Source organism: Pipistrellus hanaki (genome assembly GCF_964339955.1).
Source record: "Pipistrellus hanaki genome assembly, chromosome: 3".
NCBI classification, from domain to species: domain Eukaryota; kingdom Metazoa; phylum Chordata; class Mammalia; order Chiroptera; family Vespertilionidae; genus Pipistrellus; species Pipistrellus hanaki.
In genome coordinates this window covers 151,587,372-151,614,784 of record NC_140505.1, presented here as the reverse complement: position 1 = coordinate 151,614,784, position 27,413 = coordinate 151,587,372, and the positions used below count along the sequence as shown (strand labels likewise).

At 37.1% G+C, this 27,413-nt stretch overlaps 2 protein-coding genes across 3 annotated transcripts in view; one reads left to right on the top strand and one right to left on the bottom strand.

Annotated features, from left to right (window-relative positions):
• The window catches only part of ABCD2 (ATP binding cassette subfamily D member 2), a 52,020-nt gene extending 39,921 nt beyond the window's left edge, over nucleotides 1–12,099 (bottom strand). The window contains exons 1-3 of one of the 2 annotated variants that reach the window (XM_084877875.1): nucleotides 10,951–12,099; nucleotides 9,241–9,421; nucleotides 2,323–2,438 (exon numbers count right to left, since the gene is read on the bottom strand). In XM_084877875.1, the coding sequence (XP_084734001.1) occupies nucleotides 2,323–2,438; nucleotides 9,241–9,421; nucleotides 10,951–11,886 (1,233 nt within the window). In that variant the 5' untranslated portion in view covers nucleotides 11,887–12,099. The remainder of the gene's footprint in view (nucleotides 1–2,322; nucleotides 2,439–9,240; nucleotides 9,422–10,950) is intronic. The other variant, XM_084877876.1, reaches the window with a different exon arrangement.
• A 7,134-nt stretch (nucleotides 12,100–19,233) lies between these two features.
• REDIC1 (regulator of DNA class I crossover intermediates 1) overlaps nucleotides 19,234–27,413 on the top strand; it is a gene marked incomplete at both ends in the record, with an annotated part of 42,425 nt that continues 34,245 nt past the window's right edge. Inside the window, one exon of the mRNA XM_084878276.1 lies at nucleotides 19,234–19,256. Coding sequence (XP_084734402.1) covers nucleotides 19,234–19,256 — 23 coding nt within the window. The remainder of the gene's footprint in view (nucleotides 19,257–27,413) is intronic.

The window sequence follows — 27,413 nt, the reverse complement described above, 5'->3', positions numbered from 1 at the left end:
AACATAATGCAAGATAAAATCTTTGCTTCAGTCCAGTGATGTCTTGCTTTTATTTTGCCAGTTGTCCAATTTAGACAGAATCTCCAGCTGTTTTTCTATTAAAAGAACATCTTGTTAGCAAGGTACTATAAAATGTGACTTATCTCCCGTCAAGACCATCTTTTCTCAGTGAAAAGTAAAGCACAAAAACCATTTCATTACAGAAATGTTTACAAGGAAATTGATACCAAGCAAGGCATGCCACTAAAGAATACTTCTTAGACAATAAATTGTGAAATATTTCAACAATGCTGACATGTAGGTAAGATTTTTGTGTGTGCAAAACTTAAGCAGTAAATAAGTAGGTGTTATTGCTAAAATCCTCTATCACATGTAATTAGATTGTATTGCATTTCTATATGTTAATATTATAACCATTTAAAGTGTAATTTCTAAAATGTTATCTTAGAAGAATTTCTTGAGTTTACAGGTAGAGAAAAACAGAGCTAAAGATTAACAAAATATAGATTCAAAGGAAATCTGAGTAAATATATTCTGCCTAGAAAAAAAATCCAAAACCAATATAAAGGTCAATTAAAGAAACGCAGGAGCCAATGAGTTAGTAGACCATGCTGCAAGGTGGAGTGGGCAAAGAGTGTCTGAAAAAAACCTCCGAAAATGTGACTGTGGGTTAATTACTTTGGAATATAAGAGAGGGACTCTGAAAAGGAATCTTGTTACCCTTTGGGGCTAGCAAAGAATGCACAGTATTTCCATATGCTGTCACAGTAGTAGTAAAATTGTTTGGCAGTGACCATTCTATGACTCAAAGCACATTCAGGCAGAATAAAGCAAAATGCAATTATTTATTGTGTTGGAGATGATCTTGAAAAACTAATTGATATTCTTTCTGTGACTTAGATAGCAAAGTGTTAATGTGAGATAGATAAAATTTTTATTTGTCATTTAATTTTAATGATACATAATATGTTATATTAAAAAATCCCTAAAACTGTCTCAGATGATCAAAATTACTATTTGGAAAAAAATTTTTTCACTGAGTTGTTTTGGTATATGGCCCTAAATATCTGTTTTACTTTGTTGGTTTAAAAAATCCAAACTCAATTAAATTGTTTAATAATGAGACTGAAAAATTTTGTCAGCAAATCACAAAATTTATAACTCGTTTATATGGTTTATTCAAGGCTGATTTAATAGGCACCTAAATTTATAATGCTGATCTGGCACTTTATATTGATAGAAAAGTTATACGAATAATTAATAGTGAGACTGACTATCCGTGGGAATATTATCAATAATATCTCAATTGAATAAAGTGGTTTTTAATCTTAACCCTTAATGGTCTTATTACTATTATTTCAACATTTATTGACCACATACAATAATCCAAATACTAAAAAAAATATTAAGAATTTAAAGATGGGTTAAGACAGTTCCTACTTTGCACTCAAGGTCTGGTGCAGAAAATAGACAATTATAAAGTGGTAAAAGATCAGATGTATTATGAACACAGACAAGGAAGCCCCAGACTCTGCAGGGAAAGTAGGAAGAAGGTGGAATCACAAGCATTTTATATGTGTTTGGTGAGGCTTAACTTGTCATGAAGAATGAGTGAAAGTTTGCAAGGTAAATAAATAATTTTATTGAGTTTAACATTTATCCAGCACTTAATATGTATTGTTTTCTGACAAAGTCAACACTATCATTATTTTCATTTAACAGATGAGGAAACGAACAGGTTAAGAAACTTGATCAAGTTCACATAATTTGTAAATACTAGAGCAAGAATTTAAATTTAGGCACTCTGTCTCCAGAATCCACACCTAAGGGCTTATCTTTTTAGTTTAAAAACAAATATGTCATATATAGACAGAAAAAGAAGAATTACAACAGATAGTATCAAAATTAAAGGGTATTAGCAGCCATACATTTGGGAATTGTTCTCCCTTAACTTGATTATACACTTTGCCTTTTTTAAAAATCCTAACCCAAGGATGTATTTTCATTGGTTTTTAGAGAGAAAGGAAGAGATACGAAGAAAAACATTGATTTGAGAGAGGAACATTGATTTGTTGCCTCCTGTACCCACCGAGACTGAGGATCGAACTCACAACCTAGGTATGTATGTGCCTGGATGAGAATTGAACTTGTAACCTTTCGATGTAAAGGACAATGCTCCAAACAACTGAGCCACCTGTCCAGGGCCTCTTTGCAATTTTTGATAAATATATGTTTTCAAAATACTAAGTATATCTGGTAATTTACATTTTGCTTGATTTTCACACATTTTATGCTAATCAAGTTGACAAGAAATGCAAGTACCTCTTTATATGAAGACATAATCCGTTCAATAGCATCAGCTCCAGAGGCCAATAAATTTCGAGCAGTGGTAAAGGCTTCTGTCCGTTCACTAACCATAGCTTGTTTTTGGCCATCTTCTAAATATAAAAGCAAATTACAAAACTATTTAGTTTTTTTCAAGTAACTTAATATTTTTTTTTGTATACAACTAAAGTTGTGGTTACAACAGCCATGTGTAAAATGTTCAATAGTATTAGCAATTTTCTAGATATTTAATGAATTATTGAAAATATAATAATTGTACCAGATTTTATATAAAGCTCCCTTTTATTTTATTATTTTTTTCTAGAAAAAGAGCTGGAACAATTAAATCCATAAGAATTAAGTCTATTTTCATTTAGCATTCTTTCAACCCTTTCCAAATCCAACACTCTACTCTTATTGCAGGGATAAAATACTATTGATTTTGTCAATGAAATCCAACTAACTGTAGTATAAGCAAATTAGCAGACCCTCATAATTTAGCCTCTCTCTACCAAATTCAATAAATTTTCAGCTTGGTACAGCAGCTCCCAAATTTGCAATACTCTGTTAACCCTTTGATTTATATATATATATATATATATATATATATATATATATATATATATATATATATGATTTTGTCTGACTTTAATATACTTCCACTATTCCTTTTATTGCTAGCTCTTCAATAGTTAATTCTTTAAAAAAAAAAATGATTTCACAGAGGGAGAGGAAGAGGGAGAGGGAGAGAGAGAGATAGAAACATCAATAATGAGAGAAAATCATTGATTGGCTGCCTCCTGCATGCCCCACAGTGGGGATCAAGCCCACAACCCAGGTATGTGGCCTGACTGGGAATCAAACTGTAACCTCCTGGTTCATAGGTCTATGCTCAACCACTGATCCTCGCTGGCCAAGCTAGAGTTAATTCTTTAGTACAGGTTTCAGTGGAAACCCTGGTCTAGCTTTTCTAATGGACTAAAAGTTACTTAAGGGGCAAGACTGTGTGTTTTATTCCTTATTCCTAATTCTCAGAAGAGTGTCTTTCACATAATACTCCTTAATGTATATTAAATGGATGGATGGATGGATGGATGGATGGATGGACGGACGGACGGTTGGATGGGTGGGTAGGTGGATGAACATCCCAAATTTACTGTCAATGCAAAATTATGGTCAGGAGTCCCACTAGGTTTGTATCCAGGCTCTACTACTTATTGGCAAGTACCAAGGTAAATAGAATAAACCACTTATCATTTCCATGCCTGTTTTCTCGTGCTTAGATGAGGGAAATAATAGTACTACCTTAAACAAATCTATCTCAAAGAGTTGTTGTGAGATTTAAAGGTTAAATACAAAAGAACTGTTAGTCTAATGTAGGGGTGTCGAACTCAATCAGAGAAGGGGCCAAAATCTAAAATCTAGCCTAAATCGCGGGCCGAATGGTTTACTGAACAGTCATAAACTGACAATGTCATAAACTGACAGCGGAGTGCAGTGATGACAGCGTGGTGCGGGCCACATTGCAAGGCCTGGCGGGCTGGATTTGGCCCGCGGGCCTTGTGTTTGACACATGTGGTCTAATCCATGGTCCATAATAATACATGTTCTAAATGTTAGCTGTTATTACTTTCTTTAGTTATTATAGCTATTATTGCATATCTACTCAATTTGGTCTTATTCTTCAAATTATTCTCTCTAGGTCATTACTTTAATCTTTCCATCTATTTCATTATCTATCTTGTCCTTCTATAGATTATTTAAAAAGTTCTAAATTAAAAGTTGTAAATTAATGAAAATATTTTAATGATAAGATACCCATAGGCCCACTTTAACATTTATTTATTTCTGATTTATCTCAATGTAAAGGTTTTTTTCCTCCATAAAAAAAAACAATTATTTAACTTGTGCTTTACTATGACTACTAGATACTTTCATCTTTACTTGTTCAAAGATAGCTCAATTGAATTTGAAAGGGATCTGTGCCTAAGTAAAATCGACTCAGCAGACATTTACTGAAACCTAGATCAGGGGTCCTCAAACTTTTTAAAGTGGGGGCCAGATCACGGTCCCTCAGAGAGCTGGAGGGCCGGACTATATGAACTACTAATTCCTACTGTAACACCTCGGCTGCGCTCACTGCCCAAAAAACCTGGCGGGCCGGATCAGACTCCTCTGCGGGCCGCATGTGGCCTGCGGGCCGTAGTTTGAAGACCCCTGACCTAGATGTACAAGAAAGTAGATAATGTGCCATAGAACATGCAAAGATAAGTGTTATTTTCAGACTCTTTCCTTGGGGAACTTGCAGTTTGGTAAGAGAGAGAAGTCAAGTTCCCAAATAACTATGCTGTGAGCAGCCTATGATAAGAGTTAATATGAAGTATTTGGAGGAGGCAAAAATTCTTTCTTTTTTTTGGGGGGGGGGGGGAGGTTAAAAGAGTTTAGTTGAACCAAACTGATGATTTCAGGGAGACAAGATCTTAAATGTTCCCACAAAAATCATTTCTCACTGCAAGAGACAGGGAAATGCTTTATGGAGAAGTAGATGGTGAAGGAGGCCTTAAAAGCCACATACAATTTTAGCACATCACGAGTATGGCATAAGCAATGACATAAAGGGAAATGTTACAGTACCAACATAATAACAAGTACTTGGTAAAAATATAGTATGGTTAGAGTCAGGCACTGATTTCATTTGGGTTTCAGAATCACCATGAGTTCATGGGGGCCTTTTATGATTATCTAATTTGGTCTATTCTGTTAAATACTGCGCTACAGAACTATCGTTTCCCTTGATGTTAATTTCCTTGAAAAATGTAAAAAGAAAAACTTTGAGCTTTTCTTTGATATAATTGAAGAGTGAAGGATATAATTAGACAAATAGAATAGGGACAGAGTGTACTCTTAAACACATTTAAATGTGTGAAAAAATTTAGATAAGTCACACAAAAAATTATCAAAGGATTCTCAGCAAGCTACCAAAATAGTGAAATGCTGCATCAGTTAAAGTACTAAGAATAGTATTGGCTCATAAAGAATCTGGCTGATGATGGAAAATAACTATAATATTTTTATGAAGTTAGGTTAAAAGGGGTTTGAATAGTAGTTTTCATTGACAACCTCTGTTAGAAGAAACACTAGCACAGATGGACTTCTTTCCATGTTGCTTTGGCAGGTTAATGCTTATTGGATTTTATTCCTGTTTTTAGCAACACAATTACCAATAGCTCTGGATAAATTTCATGTGACTTTTATTCTACTGGTTGTCCTTTGGTAGGTACTGTGAAAACAATGCCAGTACTATTTCATCATGCACACAACAGTCAATTGCATAAACTCTCTAGGGCCAGATTCCTTAGTGTCAGAGATATAAATTCATGGCCTAAAGTGCTCACCAAATATTTATTGTTCTACCAAGTATTTTATTAAAAGTTCCTCATTTTAGGATTTAATATTTAATATTATGCTTATTTTACTGATACTGTTCAGCTCTGCTAATCAGAAGTATGTATTAAGCCATGGACACATCATATTATTTCATTGAAAATTCAAAGAAAGGATTAAAAAAGCTAAGGCTGTATCATTAACCATTTTTCTAAACACATATAATTGTACAATATAGAGAGTAAACCCTGATATAAACTATGCAGATAATACTGGCAGTCCTAGTGGCTTAGATGCTTTCTTCCCTGCCTATAAAGGTGACTGGGATAATATTTGGCAGGAGGTACCTACAGGTAGCTTTCTCTGGCCTTTCCCAGAACTGCTTTTGATATGATATCAAAAGTGGTTTATAATATTAAAAATTTGAGATTATAGCTTCTAGGGAGCTAATTTTTTTCCGTGTAATTTCAGTTTTTCTCTTACTACAAAGCAAACGAAGAGGTAATGTCCTCTAAAATTTATATAATAGAAACTATATAAAACTATTCCAATCCTTTTTCAATCAGTTGGTCCCATGATTAGTTGGTCTCAAACTAAGTGAAGTTCCTTATAGAACAAGTTCCCAAATAGCTCAGATAGTAGCAACAGATTCTGACTCCAGAGCCTACATGGTAAGAATATAAATAAATATTAACAATTGCTTCCACTGAAGTTCTGACTACTTGCCAAGGACTGTTTAAAAGCACATTAATACAATATGTATAATTCTTTAAATTATATATTATCTTTATAGTTAAGATAGAAAAACTGAAGCATATGAAGTTATGTAACTTTCTTAAGGATAAATACTAATAAACAGCAGAGTCTAGATTTAAACAGTGACCTGCTTCTTTCCTCTATCTTACTTTTTCTTTGCCATTCCTCTCATTCACCCATTTCGTGTGTGTGTGTGTGTGTGTGTGTGTGTGTGTGTGTGTGTAGGGTCATACACTTAATTAATCTCTAACATAAAAAACAACTCAGGAGATAAGAATAAATTGAGATTGAAGATATATGGTTTGCAATTCTAAGATCTAAAGCCTCATATATAAATATGTAATTAGCTAAAAAGTAAATAATTTTGTCTGAGTAAAATTATAATATTTTCATGTGTTAAGTCATTGTTGGTCAAATATATTTAGTAAACACATACATGTAAACATTATAAGCATACAGCCCAAACCGGTTTGGCTCAGTGGATGGAGCGTCGGCCAGGTTGGATTCTGGTCAAGGGCATGTACATTGGTTGCAGGCGCATCCCCGATGGGGGGTGTGCAGGAGGCAGCTGGTTGATGTTTCTCTCATCGATGTTTCTAGCTCTCTATCCCTCTCCTTTCCTCTCTGTAAAAAATTAATAAAAATATATTTTAAAAAAACATTATAAGCATACATAATGTGACTTTAGAAATTACAGAAGTTATTGAGGCATACTCTCATAATAATGTCATAGGAATTCATTTTCTTCTATGAAATTCTTATATTTTTTTGCATAACATTTTCTTCTGAAAAGAAGTTTTAAGAATCACTGTTGCATTCTTAAATGTTATTATTTCCATCTAAAAATTTAATGCTGTTTCTTTAAATTAATATGGTGTTTTCAGGATTCATAGGATGTATTTTAAACATCTTATTGCATCATCTACAGAGGTAAGATCATTATATTATTTGCATATATTGTTTATGTCTTAGTGGTCTCTGTGGGGTTAATTAGTCACCATTAATAGCTGCATTTTCTCTGTTCTATGTTTACTCCAGGGTTTTCTAACAAGACCAATGCTTCCAAGGACTAACAGAACTATACCATAATATTATAATTGGGGTTGCTGCTAGTATACATTATATATGAAACTTTAAAAATATCCATATACTTAGAGGGAATCTTTTAATATAAAGGATTCAATATAACATGAATATCTGACAATTTTGACAAATTTCTTAATAAAACTGATCTCAAGGCCATAGGTTTTTTTTGTGTCTTTTTTTCTTTAATACTCTTGAAAAAGCAATTTACTTAATTATGAAAAGATTTAGTTTAAAAATATTCTTAATAATAACTTTTTCAATATAAGCTTTTTAAATGATATTTTAAAAATAAAATTTGAAAATATGAAAACAGTTAAAATTCCATTTCCCAGTGGTCTAAACATAGTGTCTACTCTTGAATTGTGAAGTGTATGTATTGAATTTGGTATATGTATAGCATTATCACAAAGGTTTGACAAATCCTAATTATTAAAATGAACAATTATAGGTTTAAAATGCCTCCATTGTGACAAGTGTTTTATAAGAACTGGTTAATTTAGGTACAGTTAAAGCATGTGGTAATTTTTTACTCCTTTTTATTAGATGCCTTATAAAACAAATAACTACACCAAAAATAACCACATAATAGGGTGAATTCTGTTATATTATTTTTAGTGTTGAGTTTTGTTTTTTATATAATAAATGTGACTCTGAATTGAGATCATTCAGAGCATGCTCTGTACTTTCAAAACATGGATTCCATTATATCCTCTCAACAACCCTCTGAAGTAGCCTTTCTGGTTATCATTTTATAGATGAGGAAACTGAGGTTTGGAGAGTCCGATTTATATGACTAACATGTAAGGGTAGGTAGAGGGAAAGCCAGAGGTTGAGAAAAGCTCTGTCTTACTGTAAAGCCCAGGCTCCTTCAACTCTAAGGCCTATTTGGCCAAGTGGTTTTCAGAAAGAAGGGGGTATATTATATTTTTCAGAAAGACAGGAAATGCTGCTTCTTTATTTTAATTCCCCTATCTCCCTGCCAATTAAGATCCAAACTCCCACCTCAATCAAGTAAGACACAACATTTTAAGGTCACTTTTGCCCTTATCTTTCTTTGTTATTCTAAAGGATGACAATGTTGACAAAAACCAGTGAGATGGTGATAGGCTAGACACTTGCAACTTGTAAACCCTTCCCCGCACAACACCACTAAATCATGCTATATAGAAGGTTATCTATATTACCTACAAGTAGAGCAGACTTTGTATTGTGGCATGAAGCACTTCATCAAACAGTATTCTTGGTTGCCTAACTTTTAAAATAAAATTAGGGCAGAGCCAGTTATAGAATACGTATAGATTAAATGCATTGGATGTGCACAACTGAAGTTGGCAATGAGAAAACTTATACTCTTTTTGAAGGTAGTTTGTTTTGAGTTTAAATGTTAAACTAGAGAATTATTTTATATAAGGCAGTATAATTAAAATTGATCAAGTTCAACTCCCAGACACACTGCATCAGAGATCTCTGAAATATTTCAGAACTGGAAAGGTCTTTTGAGCAACCAGTCTCTTTTTTTTCATATTGCTAGTCTTATCTTTGAACATTGCAAAGTCCTCCATTGTTTCCGACTATTAAGGACTATAGAACAATGGCTACATACAGTTTCACTCACACAGAACAAGCAGTAATACTTTCAAGAGGAATAACCTTAAACATATATTTGAGATTAAGCATAAATGCCATTACCACCATCTGCAAAGCCAGTTGCAGTGATAATAGGTACAGCCACCATAATTAGTCCACTGCCGCTCCAAACATACTTCATCAAGAACTGCTCTATCATAATGTACCACAGACGTTTGGATAAAATGAGGTTCATCTGATCTGCTAAAGCTTTGTAACTTTTCTGAAGTTGTTTCATTTCCACCTATAGAGAGAAAAAGAGTTAAGAATTAACTTGGCATGAGCTTTCAAAATAAATATTGTATGCTTGAGGACTTTAAAGATAAATTACATATTAACTTGCTTTATTTAGTATTTAGTATCTATGATTCTAACAACCAATAAATATAGATTTATATAAGACTTAGACATTATTGTTTAGCTTCATCATACCTGTAATATTAAAAAAACAATACTCAGTAAATAATGCTAAGTATAAAATATGTAAGTGTAAAATATATATAAGTGATTTATCAGCATAATTTAAAAATTATATGTATGAGAAATTTAAACCAAATATTTTGTAAGACATGAATAAACAAAGTTAGAACCTTATCCTTCTTGATTATGCCAAACTATCTGAAAATAAGTACATGATGCATATATGTGTAATTAGACTCCAGTTTTGAATTAACTTAATTTAATGGATTTTATCTTAAATTCAAGAAGTCTAGAGCATGATATAATTTACATCATTGAATTCAATGAGTCAAGAAGACTGACACATCAATATGATTAATACAACATATGAGGACAATTTCAAGTGGGAGTAGAAGTTCTTTAAAGTTTCTTCTTCAGATTGATACTGCTATAATTTTTTTTTTTTTTGAAAATTGATGATGCTTCAAAACTTAAATAATTCTGCCTGGTAATTAAAATACCATTTCAACTTTAGAATACCTTAATATTTTATTTGCCAGTCATTTGTATTAGGATTTCAGATACATCACCTTAAAATTTCTTCCATATTTAATATTATGAAGTTACTGACATGCACTGCAATTTTAGGTAATTAGGCTAACTATTTTAGGAATATGCTTAAGGTGGAAAATCTCCAATATTAAAATAACACTCTGGAACTCCTTTTCTCCTACTCATTTCTAATCTTAGTTTTTCTATCAAAGTTAGACATTTCATTTCACTGCCTCTTTTTATTTGTGTCAAAATATGGTACCAAAAATAATGGAAAAGCATTGGTGTGACACACTTTTCTGAATTTCTTAAGACTTAGGACAGTCCATCACTGACCAGACATGCAAAACTATCAAACTTGTTTTTTATATGAAAGCATGTTCTCCCCACCCCCACCCTGATACACAACAACTAAATACCACCCTCAATTTTCCATCTCAATAGAAATGTGTTCACTTAGTTTCTAAACATATATTTTCTTCTGATTCTGTAGAGCCACCAACTAACTGAGGATTTAAGTTTTAAGAAAATGCTTTCGAGATAATTCTGAGCATGCTTGAGTAAGAGGGGTGAAGCAAACTATTTTCTGCAGCGCTGACTATTTTATTCTCATGAAACTTTAGAAAAGTTTGCACTCTATAATTTTTTTAACAGCTTGTCATTAAACAGGGTAATGAGGCATGTATTTTAATGAAGGTTTAAGATGTTACAGGAATCTAAAACGCTAAAGTGGGTCCATCAATAGTACAACAGATGGTATCTAGCACTGAAGTGGCAGCTTGAACACGCTCACATTTCACCCATCACCTTAAGTTCTCTTACCTTATGTCCTCTGTAAAAGGCAATTTCTTCAACATTGGCTATAATTCTGGAGTGCACATACCGTAAATAGCCTTTTCTATGAGCTTCTTCGGCCACCAATTTACCAAACTTGGGAGAGCAGGCTTTCAACACTTTAGCAGTGGCATATACCACAAGCCCTGCTAAAAGGGTGGGTCCCACTGGGCTTGCACCTCTTGATGTAGCAGTCTGGATGAGGGTGTAAGAGGTCAGAATTACATCTAAAATAGGTTTGGTCAGATTGGAATACAAGTGAGCCACAGACTGGGAGAACATCATAATATCTTCAGTAAGAGACTGGTCAGGGTTTGCCAGCCTCCCATCCATATTGATCACTTTATAATAAGTCTGATTTGCAAAATAGGTCTCATAGGCATGGTCTACTAGGCGAGTTCTGAAGGCCAAAGCCAGTTTGCATTCCAGGTACCTTATTGCACTGTTGACAAAGGTGGCGGGGATGGCAATCAGAAGCCACTTGATCAGTTTGATGGTGAAAGTCCGAGGCTTCTTTTCCACAATGCTTTTTACAATTTTCCCATCCAGACCAGCCACATAGATAGACAGAAAGGTTCTTGAGATGAGAGCCACCGAGTGGAGGCAGAGCCATCCCGTCTCAGTGGTCACAAGTTTTGGAAAGAGGATTTTCCGAAGTTCTAGGAGCTGTTTGAAAAAATCTGCATTCACTCCGGGTGAAGGTTTTTTACGAGTAATCTCGGTGCAATGCAGTGTTTCTCTGTCCTCTGCAGCCCCGCAGGCTTCTTTTTTCTTCCTGTGGCCAGTTTGCTTTAATTGCTTGCTAATGATGGGATAGAGGGTTTTCATTGCATATGCGGCAGCCACCAGGCAGGCAGCCCTTTTAGCAGCACCGGATCTGGTCCATTTCACTCGATCCGCTGCTGCATTTAGCATATGTATCATTTTCCCAGTTACCTAAACCAGCTTCAAAGAGGAGAGTTTAAAAGATCATGCTCCGCGGGGATCCCCAGCAAATATTTCAGAAAGTTCTACAGCATTCCATCCTCTGCGGTGTTTCTGTTCTTCTCTGCCTTTTTTTTTTTTTTTTTGGTTTTGTTTTGTTTTAATTTTGCTCTGCTGTGACAGATGCACCCGAGCTCAGTTTCCACTGCATCTACTGGGATGATTTGCTCAGAAGCTCAAGCTGCACAGAGCCGCCCCACGCTCCTCCCTCTCAGACCCCTCATTGGCTGGGAGGGCGGTGGGACCTTGGAATCCTCCCTGCTTCCCTTTGAACCTTTAAAATGAGGAGAGAGCAAAATGAATTACATCCCTAAACTGGAGTTCAGCTAGTTAAATGTCTATTTTTGGAGAGGTCGAATCAGGGCAGCAGCTGGCAACAAAACCTGCCCTGGCCACTGAGCATGCTCCGCGTCACTTAGAAACCCACGGAAGTTTCAGAACATACATCGCTTCGCTAAGGTTTTAGTAGATGCCACAAGGGGAAGAGCAAAAAAGAAAGGGAGATTCCCAAAAGCTATAAAACGGGATGGAAAGGAGAAGAAGCCAGAGAGTTGAGGAAGGAGGGACAGGATAAAATGGATATAAGAAGGCTGTGACATGAATCTGAAAGGGGTAGAGAAGACAGTAACAAGTCAGGAGGGCACTGGGGGGAAAAAATAATTGGACCTGTTCTGCGATCCTGTCCCCATCCATTTAATTTTTTTTTTCTGTCTATGATTTTATATGAAGACCCAGAACCTACCAGACAAGTTGTAATCGAGGGTATTACTTGTAAGTAAAAAGAAATCTTCTCTATTATAGAAATTAATGATCTGCTATACTTCCATCCCTATGCTTACTTGTCCTCATAATAAAAGTCTTCCAGCTCCACGACTGCTATTTTTAGCAATGGAGCTCCGATGCACTGGTATTTATTTACAAGGTGGCTACTAAATAAATGAGAGCAATGTTTCACTTCTACTACTCCCTCATGCCCCTTGTTACTTGGAGGTACTGTGACTCTATAATCAAATGTTAACCATTTGGGAACCCAATCAGAGCAGGACAGTTAGTTAGAAATAGCTTCTTCAAGACTTTACTTCATTTTTCAAGAGTTCTTTCTCTTTCCCAAGCTTTTGCTTGTCTTGTTTAGGCTTAGAGATAATCCATTGGCTACTTCCCATCTACATTTTATTTTTATTTTATTTTTTTTTAATTTATTTTTTATTGATTTTTCACAGAGAGGAAGAGAGAGGGACAGAGAGTTAGAAACATCGACGAGAAAGAATCATCGATCAGTTGCCTCTTGCACACCCCCTACTGGGGATGTGCCCGCAACCAAGGTACATGCCCTTGCCCGGAATCAAACCCGGGACCCTTCAGTCCTCAGGCTGATGCTCTATCCACTGAGCCAAACCGGTCCCGGCCCCATCTACATTTTAGTTATTTGATAAAAACCAAGAGTATTAAAAAAATTCTCTATTTCCCTAATGGAGGACTTAAACTGCTAACTAATCAAGCAAAACTCTGCATACTTAACGAAATATATTAATAAAAGCTTTTTCAAAAAAATAAGGAAGAGTGCCGGGACTGGTTTGGCTCAGTGGATAGAGCGTCGGCCTGCGGACTGAAAGGTCCCGGGTTCGATTGCAGTCAAGGGCATGTACCTTGGTTGCGGGCACATCCCCAGAAGGGGGTGTGCAAGAGGCAGCTGATCGACGATTCTCCCTCATCGATGTTTCTAGCTCTCTATCCCTCTCTCTTCCTCTCTGCGAAAAATCAATAAAAAATATTTTAAAAAAATAAGGAAGAGTATATTCTTGACTATGTGAAAAATTAGCTTTCTTACCTCAACCGCCCACATACAACATACATGTTGGTAGCCTGTGGAGATATGCATTAAACTAGAACAGAAGATGGCAATTACAACCTAAGCAGGTGGGCCAAATTTGGCCCACCATCTGTTTTTTAGATGACCCTTGAGTTAAGAGTGGTTTTTACATTTTAAAGTGGTTGAAAATACATCAAAAGAAGACTATTTTGTGACATGAAAATTGTATAAAATTTTTATTTCAATGTTCATAAATAAAGTTTTATTGTAGCACAGCTACAGGAATTTATTTGCTTATTGTGTATGACTTTTAAGCCACAGTGGCAGAGTTGGGTCAATGAAACAGAGTCTAAAACATTTACTGTCTGTCCGGTCTTCATCAGAAGATTGAAAAACTCTGAGCTGGCATATAAAGCCTGTGTCAATGTTGGGTGAACTTCATCATTCAGTTTACTATGAATATAGAACCATCTTCACTTCTATGAGTTGTGATAGTCCTAAACTTTTAAAACTCCTCCTTTCTAAAATATCTATATTAATTCCAAGAATCATCACAGATCTCTTTTCAACTCAGCAAATTTACTAATCCATGAGGAGCAAAGTCACACAAGTCTTTGTTAGCTGGCCATATTAAGCAGCACAATCTGTCATATCATTAAGACTTTCTAAGTTATATGTAGAGATCATAGTAGTTTATTTCAAAATCTTATATCCCTAATTTTATGCTTTTCAGGTGTCAAAATCAGGCTGCCTTATACTTATACTAGAGGCCCGATGCATGAAATTTGTGCATGGGGTTGTGTGCCCCTCAGCCCAGCCTGCACCCTCTCCAATCTGGGATTCCTTGAGGGATTTCCGTAGGATCAGGCCTAAACGGGCAGTCTGATATTCCTCTCACAATCCAAAACTGCTGGCTCCCAACTGCTCACCTGCCTGCCATCCTGATTGCCCCTAACCACTTCTGCCTGCCAGTCTAATTGATGCCTAACTGCTCCCCTGCCAGCCTGATTGTCCCTAACTGCCCTCCCCTGCAGGCCTGGTCACCCTAACTGCCCTCCCCTACAGGCCTGGTCACCCCTAAATACCCTCCCCTGCAGGCCTGGTAATCCCCAACTGCTCTCCTCTGCAGGCCTAGATCCCCCCCCCCCCAACTGCCCATCCTTGAAGACCTGGTCGCCCCAAACTTCCCTTCTCTGCTGTCCCAGTCATCCCTAACTGCCCTCCCTTGCAGGCCTGGTCCCTCCCAACTGCCATCCCCTGCTGGCCATCTTGTGGTGGCCATCTTATGTCCCCATGGGGCAGCCATCTTTGACCACATGGGGCCGCCATTCTGTGTATTGGAGTGACGGTCAATTTGCATATTACTCTTTTCTTAGATAGGATAAATTTTAATTCTTTAAGTTACATTTCGTGACTGTAATAGGACAGGCAGAGGGCTAAGGTAAACTTAACTAGGGGTGATTGGAGGATGTTCAGCCAGGTAGGACATGGTACACAGGGAGGCACATGGGTCAGAAAGCAGCTGGCAGTCAAGACAAGTGGCTTGCATCACTGGCATAAGACAGCCATATCAGGGGAGGAGCAGGGTAGTGAGAAATCTAGAAGCAAATAACATTACAGATCCAAACAGGTACCCAATTAGTTGTAGGTAGGTTAACTTGCCAACTGATAATGAGGCTGGGGTACAGGAACAAGCTTTTAATGTGTAGAATGAAAGACTTGTTAGAAAGAACAATTAGGTATGAGGAAAATAATCAAGATGGGAATTTGGTTCCAGAATTGTGGTAGGTTGAAGGCCAGTTATTGAAACTGGGGAAAAAGTCAGTGTGAGATTTGACTTGATATTGAGACATTATAACCATTTAAGTTGCACTCCCACTCTACCCAGTCAGGGTGGATTCTGGTATCTGGGACTGGGCTCCAGCCTTCCGGGAAGGCAGTGGAAGAATTTGAGATAAGAGGAAACTACATAGGTATTTCCAATTGAAAATATATGCCATTTAAGAAACTAAGAATGTCAAGGTACTTTACTTTTTTTTTTTTTTTCTACCAGCAGTATGTTATTAAAGCAAAGAGAACGTGAATTCCAAACTATATGAGAAAAAGGTTAAAAAAAAAAAAAAGATAACTTACTCTACGGTAGTATACATAGTTCAGCCTAATTTTCACTCGTTTCTCAACTTTACATGTGTTTATGTGGGAAAATATTACATTTTTTTTAAAAGGGGAGAAATAGTCTAAGAAAAGTATCTTAAAAATGAAAAGAAAAGCAATAAGTATCAAATTACTCTGTTCTCAAGCACGAGTTTCTCAATATCAGTGTCAAAGTGGACTCTACCAATATCCATGTAAGAGTGGGATTATACTGTGTGTGTGTGTGTGTGTGTGTGTGTGTGTGTGTTTATCATATATATATATGATAAATTAAGGTTTAACATTTTGGATGGATTTGTTTCTCAACAAATACTAAGTGGTATTTTATCTATGCTGTATTCCTTTCTTGAACTATTGTATTTCCTGAACCAAGAGATTACCTAATTGCCCTCCTCACCCTAAAATAGGACAGTGTTTGATTCATTATCTATCAGTTATGCCAGCCTTCCCTTTTCCCACAACCAAAATACCTCCTTTTATTTTTTTAATGTAAATTTTACTTTACTTTCTTTTTTAAAAATATGTCTTACTGATTTTTAGAGAAAAAGGGAGGGGGAGTGAGAGAGGGAAACATTGATTGGTGGCCTCTCCCACATACCTGGACTGGGAATTGAACATTTGATGCACAGGACAATGCTCAACCACTGAGCCACACCAGCCAGAGGTAAATTTTATTTTTTAAATTACAGTTTACATCCATCATTATTTTGCATTAGTTTCCGGTGTACAGCATAGTGATTAGACAGTCATATAGTTTAAAAGATGCTCCTCCTGATATTTCCAGTACATACCTGGCACTATACGTAGCTATTACAATATTATTGACTATATTCCCTGTGCTGCACTTTACATTCCCATGACTTTCATAACTGCTCATTAAAAAAAAAAAAAATATATATATATATATATATATATATATATATATATATATACACACACACACACACACACACATATATATATATAGTGGATATATATATATATATATATATATATATATATATATAATTGATTTCAGAGAGGAAGGGAGAGGGAGAGAGAGATAGGAACATTGATGATGACAGAGAATCATTGATTGGCTGCCTCCAGCATGCACCCCCACACCCCCATCAGGGATTGAGCCCACAAATCCATGTGTCCTGACCTGACTGGGAATTAAACCATGTGGTTCATAGGTCAATGCTCAACCACTGAGCTACACTGGCTGGGTCATAACTGCTATTTTGTACTTCTTAATCCTTTCACCACCTCCACCCCCCCAGTCCCCTAAATATGCTAGCCCAGTGGTCAGCAAACTGCGGCTCTCGAGCCACATGCAGATCTTTGGTCCCTTGAGTTTTTAGCAAATGCCAGCTTAGGAATATCCTAATTAAGTTAATAACAATGTACCTATCTATATAAAGTTTAAAAAATTTGGCTCTCAAAAGAAATTTCAATCATTGTACTATTGATATTTGGCTCTGTTAACTAATGAGTTTGCTGGACTACTGTGCTAGCCTTATTCCTGTGAGGCATAAACATCATTAAAGATGAGATCATAGGTCAACATTTCAGCTGTTACAAATAACTACCTAATGACTAGTTCATAAGGAAATGTATTTTCTATAAAGGAAAAAACAGTAAATATCTTGTAAAGATATGTTTCGTAGATTATTATTTCCTTCACCTCATTCACCACTTCCACTGCCTCCCTGTGACTCTAGTTAGTCTAATTGGGGAGAAAGATAGGTCTATCCAGCTCTCAGTTCTTGACTTTCTCAACAAATTTTCAGACTCTCCTTTATGTCCCTTCACATAAAATATAGAGAAGAAATAATCCTTTAGCAAATTGTTTTCCCCTTCTAATTAATTATGTTAGTTTGTATCTGTTTTAAAATATTGAAAGTAGACATTGTTCTGCCTTGACTGGATGTTTTAATTACTGAAAAATGAGCAGCTATTCCATGACTAAAACTAATTTGTTCTGAAATGCTGCATTTACTGGTCAAACCAATGATGTACTTCAGTAAATTTCTGTTATAAAAATCAGAATTTATATCATTCAACATGATGTCTACACTGGGACATACTCCTATTTTGGGGACTATTTCCCAATGACTTAACTGAAAATGTATTTATTTGAAATTATAAGATGTTTCCCAGGTTTAAAATCTAGAAAACAATTATAATAACGAGGGGGAAAAAGTACTTTGTGCATTTATTTGCAACAAAATAGTTCTAGTTTCAAACCAAAATTATTATACAACAGCTTGTAAGATAAACATTTTTTGAGAACATACAAACAACACAGAAATGAACAGTAAAATCCAATTTTTGTTTTGAGATATTTATCCTTCGGTAAGGAGTTTGTCTTTGGGCCTTTACAGCTAAATCATGTTTCGATCAAGCTGAGAAACTCACAAAATATTCAGAAGAGTAAATTACTGCAGGGCAACATTTCTAATAAGCAAAATGTTTACTGATTATTAATACTGCACGTGAAAGATATGTAAAGGCTTTGGATACAGAGTGATAAGTGGGAATGAAAACATCATCTTTAGGGCTAGGGATCTATAGCTTTGTCCTTGCCCTCTTTTTATCCCCTAAGTCCCATCAGAAAAGAACTAAATAAAATTATGGTGTAGGTGGTTTGAAACATTAACCTGCGGCCACAGCCCGAGAGTTCATTTACTTAGGCTTCTTGGCCTGAGAGTTAAAACTGTTGTGCTCCTCCTTTAAGCGGCTGACTGCTTTCCCACAGGGTTCCTTCTGGCCCTACAAGCCAGGGTCTCTGTCCGCAGGCTGCGAGGGACCATACCTGGGCCGCAGAGGCTGCCGGGAGGCCAAGGAGGAGTCCACTGGGGCCACAGAGGCTGTTGGGAGGCCAGGAAGAGTCCACTGGGGCCGCAGAGGCTATTGGGAGATCACGAAGGAGCCTACCTGGGCCGCAGAGGCTGACGGGAGGCCAGGAAGCGCCCACTGGAGCCGCAGAGGCTGTCGGGAGGCCAGAAAGCGCCCACTGGAGCCGCAGAGGCTGTCGGGAGGCCAAGGCAGAACCTACCTGGACTGCAGAGGCAGTCGGGAGGCCAGGAAGCGCCCATTGGGGCCGCAGAGGCTGTTGGGAGATCACGAAGGAGCCTACCTGGGCCGCAGAGGCTGACGGGAGGCAGGGACGAGCCCATTGGGACCGCAGAGGCTGTCGGGAGCCCAGACAGGAGCCCACCGGGGCCGCAGAGGCTGTGAAGTGGTGGAGCCTTAGGCCTGGGTACTCCACGGAGCCGCTAAAGCCTAAAACACTGCGGCTCAGCGCAGCTCCACGTCTGCGACTCTGAAGTTTTGGGAAGATGAACTGGGTCGGGGGGTCCCGGTGAGTTTTACTGCTGGTCTCAAGATTGTAGTTCTTGACTCCCTGGACGTTTCATCCCATAAATTCCCCTTTCCTAGGCCCCGAGGGTGGACATGGCCTTAGCCGGAGAGAACCTGCTAGGAGTGGGTCTTGTAATCATTATCTGAACCGGGAAACCCTAGCGCCAAGCCTCTTCGTAAACCAAAAGCATCTCCGCTTCTCCCCCCAGTCTCCCCACGGGCTTCAGCTGTGGGGCCCGCGTGGGCGAGGCTCTTCCCACTCCGCGTCCTCCGCCTCTAATGAGGCCGCTGGGCACCTGCGCCCTCGTCTGCCTGCTTCCCAGCCTGCCCCTCTCCCGGGAGGCGTTCCTGTGAGTGTTCGCGTGAAATTGGAAGTATTACCAAAGAGGCTTTTCCTTGCTGCCCTTAAATTCATTATTGGGGGCATAAATCCAAATTAGGTTTTGTGTGTGTTTGTTTGTTTGTTTGTTTTTTAGGAGGTAAAGGGAATAGTATTTACTCTAATAACTTGCAAGAGGCTTACTGGGGACTGAGCCTGCAACCCAGGCATGTTCTCTTGGCAGGAATCAAACGTGGGATCCTTCAGACCGCAGGCTGATGCTTTATGCTTTGAGCCAAACCAGCTAGGGCTTGCTCATTTACTCTTCACAAGAACCCTCTGAGATATGTAAAAATGTTATCTCCATTTTACTGATGGGGAAACGGAAGCGCCACAGAGTTAAGTGACTTGCCCAAGGTCACCAGTTTAATCAGTGGCAGAGTTAGGATTTGATAACAATGTGCTTAACCACTATGCTATATAGAGATAGGAATATGGTGAAGGTGGTACAAATAAAGGGCTGTGTGTATTTAGAGGACTGAGAAACAGGAAATTACATTAAGCCTTGAAAAAATATTGCTCAGAAGTAGTACCACAGAGGAGCAATGAAACAGGTTCTTAATAGTTGAAATTGTCAAACTTGGCATAAAAAACTTCTTCCCTGCTTTTCAGTTTAGGGACTCTTAACAGTCATACATAAAGTTGCCGAAACCGGTTTGGCTCAGTGGATAGAGCGTCGGTCTGCGGACTGAAAGGTCCCAAGTTCGATTCCAGTCAGGGGCATGTACGTTGGTTGCGGGCACATCCCCAGTAGGGGGTGTGCAAGAGGCAGCTGGTCGATGTTTCTCTCTCATCGACGTTTCTAGCTCTCTAGCTCTCTCCCTTCCTCCCTGTAAAAAATCAATAAAATATATTAATAAAAAAAATAACAGTCATACATAGAGAGAGAGAGAGTGTGTGTGTGTGTGTGTGTGTGTGTGTGTGTGTGTGTGTAAGGCAGGTGGCTAAGGGAGTAAGCAAGTAATTTCCTCTTTAAATTACTTAAAGTGGTTTGACTTTAGTGTTATGGTTTGTAGACATGTTTGCAAAATATAGCATTTCATTTCAAAGAAATTCTTATTTAGGGTAAAGAGGTTTGGTCTCTGCTGAAACAAATTTCTGTATCTATGGTTTCCAATCTACTGTCCCTGAAACTTACTAATCAGTAATAATATTAGGTTTTTCAATTTAATGATCTGTCCTTTCTTTGTTCTAAAAGCATATTCTTAAAAAAATTTTAAATGTCCCTCCCCCTTTTTAGTCCTTTCTAAACAAAATTAAAATATCAATCGTTTGTCAATCTTACCAATTAAAAAAATTATTTTTACTTGTCTGGGAATCATTGACATAGATATATTTATTTCAGAGATGGAGAGAGATAGAAACATCAATGAGAGAGACTCATTGATCGGCTGCCTCTTGCATGCCCCACACTGGGTATTGAGCCCACAACCCGGACATGTGCCCTTGACCATAGTCAGACCTGGGACCCTTTAGTCCACAGGACATTGTTCTATCCACTGAGCTAAACCAATTTTGGCTGACCTAGACACTTTAATTATTGTTTCGTACTTTTCACAAGTCATCACTGATAACCTATTATCAGATTGAAGTGTAAATTTGAGAAAGCACAGGCATAAGCACTGATTTTTTTTTTAATTTGGAAAATATTCTTTTATTTTCCTTGACTTAACACTGACTTACTTCACCAAATTCATAGCCATTTCAGACAGGAAGGTGGTTGGAAGAGAGGAGAGGAAGGAGATTCTAAAAATATATTATAACCAGTCTTTGAGCCACATTATGCTATTCAGAATGAGATCTACTATAGGTCTATAAATACAGCACTACACATGCAGTATAAGAAGAGGTGTTTTTTTTTTAAAAATTTAGTTAAATTTATTTTTAAAACTTGGATGATGAATGCAACCAATGTCATAAGAAAGACAGATAATATCCTGTTTAAATTTAGGTGACGGAGGGGTTTACATTTGTAAATGCAGGCCTATAATGTTTGTGCCAAATATTTTTGTGTGCTATATATCAATTACTTTGCTAGGTGAGGTTACGAAGTAATTGAAATTTAGTTTCTTCTGAGAGATTAATGTTGATTGGGTGGGTGGAAGGGAATATGACATGCTAATAAGTTTGAGAATGTTTAAGATTGGGAGCCAAAAATACATTATTTGAAAAATAGATATTGTGAACAATAGTAGAACATAGTCCCTGGCCAGTGTGCTCATTCAGTTGGGTGTTGTCTGGTGCACTGAAAGGTTGCTGGTTGGATACCTGGTCAAGGCACATGTCTGGGTTTTGGATTATATCTCCAATAGGGGGCATGCAGGAGGCAGTCAATTGATGGTTCTCTGTCTCCCTCTCCCTTCCTCTCTGAAAATCAATAAAATAATCTTTTTTTTTTTTTAAATGAACATTTCTTAAAAGAGTAATAGAATATAGTTTAGTTTTAGCTGAGTGTTTGGAAAATCAGAAACAAGAATAAAACAAAGTTGAAAGAAGAAAATAAACATTACATAAATGGTTGGAGATAAGATTATATTTAAATATTTTACAATATGTGTATCTATCTGCTTGATGGTGAGGTTAAAGCCACACAGAGAAGTTGAAATTTAATCTGTTATTTGTTAAGGAGTCATTCAAATTTGGAAGTAACATGAGGTAGTATTTTATGACTGTGATGTTACTGGTATGTAGGTTGGAATGTAGCAGGCAAAAACTTCAAAATAGTGACACCAGTTAGGATTCTGCCAGGGTGGAGGGATAATGTTATGTTTTGATTTTCTGGTAAAACTATATATTCTCCAAATTAAATCAATATCAGTTCTAACTCACCTTTTAAGTATTCTATGCTATCTGAAGTTGGGTTAATTATTAAATTGGTTATGAGGAGCACTTTTTATGGGGAAAAATGCAAAATATTGACTACAAAATTACCGTAGGTATAGAATTTGTAAGGGGCATATATAAATGTAGAGTCTGAAACCGAAGCATAATTAGTTTTATAATAAACTAGAGGTCTGGTGCACAAAATTCGTGCATTGTGAGGGGGAGGGGTGTTCCTCAGCCCAGCCAGCACCTTCTCCAATCTGGGACCCCTGGAGGCAGTCATACATCCCTCTCACAATCCATAACTGCTGGCTCCCAACTGCTCACCTGCCTGCCTTCCTGATTGCCCCTAACCACTTCTGCCTGTCAGTCTGATCACCCCCTAACAACTCCCATGCCAGCTTGATGATGTCTAACTGCTCCCCTGCCAGCATGTTTGCCCCCCAACTGCTCTCCTCTGTCAACCTGGTCACCCCTAACTGCCCTCCCCTGCAGGGTTGATCGCCCACAACTGCCCTCCCTTGTAGGCCTGGTGCCTCCCAACTTCCCTCCCCTGCTGGCCATCTTATGGTGGCCATCTTGTGCCCACATAGAGGCTGGATCTTTGACCACATGGGGGCAGCCATATTGTGTGTTGGAGTGACGGTCCATCTGCATATTACTCTTTTATTAGATAGGATAGAGGCCTGGTGCATGGGTGGGGGCCAGCTGGTTTGCCCTGAAGGGTGTCCCGGATCAGGGTGGGGGTTCCCTTGGGGCATGGGGTGGCCTGGGTGAGGGGCCTTTGGTGGTTTGCAGGCCAGGCACACTCCCTGGCAACCCAAGAGCAGGCCCTGGTATCTGGAATTTAGTTATCTTCTACAATTGAAACTTTGTAGCCTGGAGCAGAGCCAAGCCTCTTGCTCGCTCAGTGGTGGCAGCCATTTCTGTTGGAATTTATTTACCTTTTATAATTGAAACTTTGTACCCTTGAATGGAGGCCTGGGCCCTCCAGGATGTGTGGACAGCTTGGCTTCCTCCATTTCCAGGGAAACCCAAGCCTCCCTCCTCCTCTTTTTGGCCACAGCCATCTTGGTTGGGGCTAATTTGCATACTCACTCTGATTGGCTTATGGGCATGGCTTGTGGGTATAGCGGAATGGTGGTTAATTTGCATATTACTCTTTTATTAGATAGGATTCTTTGCACAGCAAATTAGCCTCTGTCTTTATGTATCTCTTCTTCATCTGTTAAATGAGGATAAATTCACAGTGAACATCATCCTAGTTTGCCTGGGATACTCATAGTTTATGCCTGTGCTCCTAGTGACATGCTCAGGTTAGCATTTGTCTTGGAATTTTTTTTTAAATACTAACTACCATTAATAGTTCTATTTAAATGAGCCCAGGTATATTCAGTGAACATACATTTTTGTTTTAACCTTTGCTATGGTCTGAATTAGTGCATGAGCCTTGGGTGTAAGTGAAGAGTTCTCATTTTAAAATGTGGTTAAATCCAAAACATCCAGTGATATCCTTGACACTTTCCAGGTGGGAAATAACGAATAGCTCCTTTTAAAGACAGTGCGAAGGGCACTTGCTGATAAAGTTTGCTGGGACATGAGCCCTTTGGGACAACTAAATCAGTGGGTACTGTGGAAGAAATATCTCTGTAGTCCACTTGTATTATTGCAAGCTAAAGTCTGAGATTTGTATAACCAGCATGCATGGGGGTAGGTCATTAGGAAGCATGGGACATTTTAGATTTGGCGTACATGAAACATTTGCAAGAAATGGAGGCTAATAGTAACCAGTCCTGTCAGACAGTATACACAGAGTAGTAGGAAAGTTGTTACTACAGTGGTTTTGTCAACAACTTTTTGTTGTTGTTTGGGAATTCGTTTTTATCTTTTTGGCAGCAAGGAGCTCAAATAAATGAAATTTAATGCTTACTGATAAAGTACTAATATTCTGTTTTTCAGTGAACTTGATAATGAATCTATAATTTGTGCATAAAACGTTTGCCAACATTTAGCATCTCCCATCCTTAAGTCATCGACCACATGACAGTCTGAAAACACAAGTCTATTGTAAAAGCATTATCATTTACTTTCAGATATAGTAGTTATTCTAAGGATATTATTGCTACAGATAATATTGATAATTTGACACATGCAACAGAACATTGAAGATAAAAGTATATCTGCAATGATAATATGAATACAAATTTGGTGAATCATAGCATATTGGACAAAATAGGATTATTACTAAAGTATGCAACCTATGTTGCCATGATGGACTTGGGATTGGTTGTGAATTACATACATATTATATCATAATTGCATCCAAAGAAGCTTAATATTTTACAAACAGAAGCTGAGATTGTCAAAATTTTAAATAGTTTTACATATCCACAATAATGTAACTGAATTATAATGTTTTTGAGATAGTATTAATTTTGAATACAAAAGGAATACTTGGGCACGTCATCATAAGCTTCCTCTCTCTTTGGCTTTCATTAATTAAATTTTACAAACATTTGAGTCTTTGACAAATTACTCTATAAATCTGTGTGTCCTATATTGTTACTGAATCTATTTTTAATCAGATTTTCCAAATTTTGTTGACATTTTGTTCAAAACCAATTGGAAATTGTTATTCAAAGTACCCCATAAATGGAGTGAAAAAACCTTCAGCTTTTGAAGCTTTTAATGAGTTAAATTATTGTAAATAAAGTTTAAAAAATTTAATTGTAGCCTGAAAATACATTTATATTGGAGTTTCATTAACATTCTAAAACCTTCCACTGTGGGACTCAGGAAAGGGCTGCTCATGTTTATCTTTACAGCCTGTAACAGTAAATCATTGTGGGTTTTTTTTTTGGTGTGAAAATACTGAGAATTCAGTCTGTCAAAACTTATTTTAATTAGGCTTTGAATTCTGAGTATTAGATGGATTTTCTGCCTTAGTGATTTGAGTGTTTTTCCTGAATACTTCACCTTTTGTAATCCATACATCTTTAAAAACTCTTTTCTTATATTAAAAGAATTTATTTAAAAGCCATATTGTCCTAGCATATATCATTACTATTCCTAACACATCAGGTAGACCTTTTTTAGTTTTGTGGGAAGCCAATGTACGAACTTTTTTCTAGGCTAGTTACTGTCCTGAATCTTAATAAGTCTGCTAGCTAAAATGTTAGAGAATGGTGTTTCTGTGGAAAAAAATGCCATTGGAATTCTCATAGAGATTAAGTTGAATCTGCAGATTGCTTTGAGTAGTATGGGCATTTTAACAATATTAATTATTCTAATGCATGATCATGAAATATCTTTCCATTTATTATTTATTTGTTTCCAATTTTATCAATGTCTTATAGTTTTTAGTAACAGATATTTAATCTGCTTCATTAAATTTATTCTTAAGTACATTATTCTCTTTGCTGAAATTTACTTTTTTTTGCTGCAATTGTAAATGTGATTATTTCTTAATTTCTCTTTCTGATTGTTAGTGTATTAAACACAAGTGATTATTATATGTTGATTTTGTATCCTGCAACTTTACTGATTTTATTTAACTTTTGACGGTGTCTTTAGGGTTTTCTATATATAATGTCAAGTTATCTGCAATTAAAGATGATCCTACTTGTTTCTTTCTGTTTTGGATACCTTTAATTCTTTTTCTTGCCTAATTGTATTGGCTAGGACTTACTTATGATGTTGAATGAAAGCACTGAGAGGAGGCCCTTGTACCTGACTTAGTGGTAGGTTAGCCGATTGGGATTGGGTGAGATGGGCTGGACATGCCCTGGAGTCCTCCTTTGGTCCCTCCCTGTCCTGATCGTGCACTAGTAGGGTCCCTCGGCATGGCCTGCACCCTCTCAATCTGGTACCTCTCGGGATGTCAGAGAGCTGGTTTTAGCCTGATCCCCATAGGGCAGGCCAGGGGACCCCACCAGTGCATGAATCTGTGCACCAGGCCTCTAGTTTCTTCATAATTCAGTTTTGAGAGATTGTAAGTTTCAAGAAATTATCCATTTGTTCAGTTTGTGGCCTATAATTTTTCACAACTGTCTCTTCTGATTATTGATTTCAGAAAAGAAAGGAGAGGGAGAGATAGAAACATCAATGATGAGAGAGAATCATTGATCAGCTGCCTCCTCAGGGATTGAGCCTGCAACCCCAGTATGTGCCCTGACTGGGTATCAAACCTTGACGTCCTGGTTGACACTCAACCACTGAACCACACTGGCCAGACCTATTTTGATCTTTTTTATTTGTATGATATCAATACTAATGTCTCATCTTTAATTTTAAATTCGAGTCATCTTTTTCTCTTATAAGTTTAGCTAACAGCTTGTTAGTTTTATTTATCTTTTCAAAAAGCCAAATCGTAGTTTCATTGATCTTTTCTATTGTCTTTTTTTCTCTCTACTTTATTTGTTTCCCTTTTGATATATGATAGCTGTGCTTCTGATAACTGTGGGCTTAGTTCTTTTTCTGGTTCTTTGAGGTGTAAACTTAGATTGTTTATTTGAAATTTTTTTCTTAGTATAGTCATTTACTAGTATTGCTAGAGTCTTTTATCTTAGAATTACTGTATCCCATAAGTTTTTATATGTGTGTTTCTGTTTTCATTTATCTCAAGGTATTCGTTTTATTTGTTTTATTTATTTATTTATTTACCCATTGGTGCATGTTATTTAGTCTCCATATACTAGTAAATGTATTATTTTCCAGTTTTCTTCTTATAATTGATTTCTAGTTTTATACTGTTGTAATTGAAAAAATGTTCAATATGATTTCAGTCTTCTTAAATGTATTGAGACTTGTTTTGTGGATTCATATATGATCCATCTTGGAGAATGACATGTATTTATAATGCTGTTGTATGAAATGTTCTGTAAATGTATATTAAGTCCATCCAATGTTTCTATATTGATTTTATATCTGGATGATTCTGATTGCCATTCTGATGTA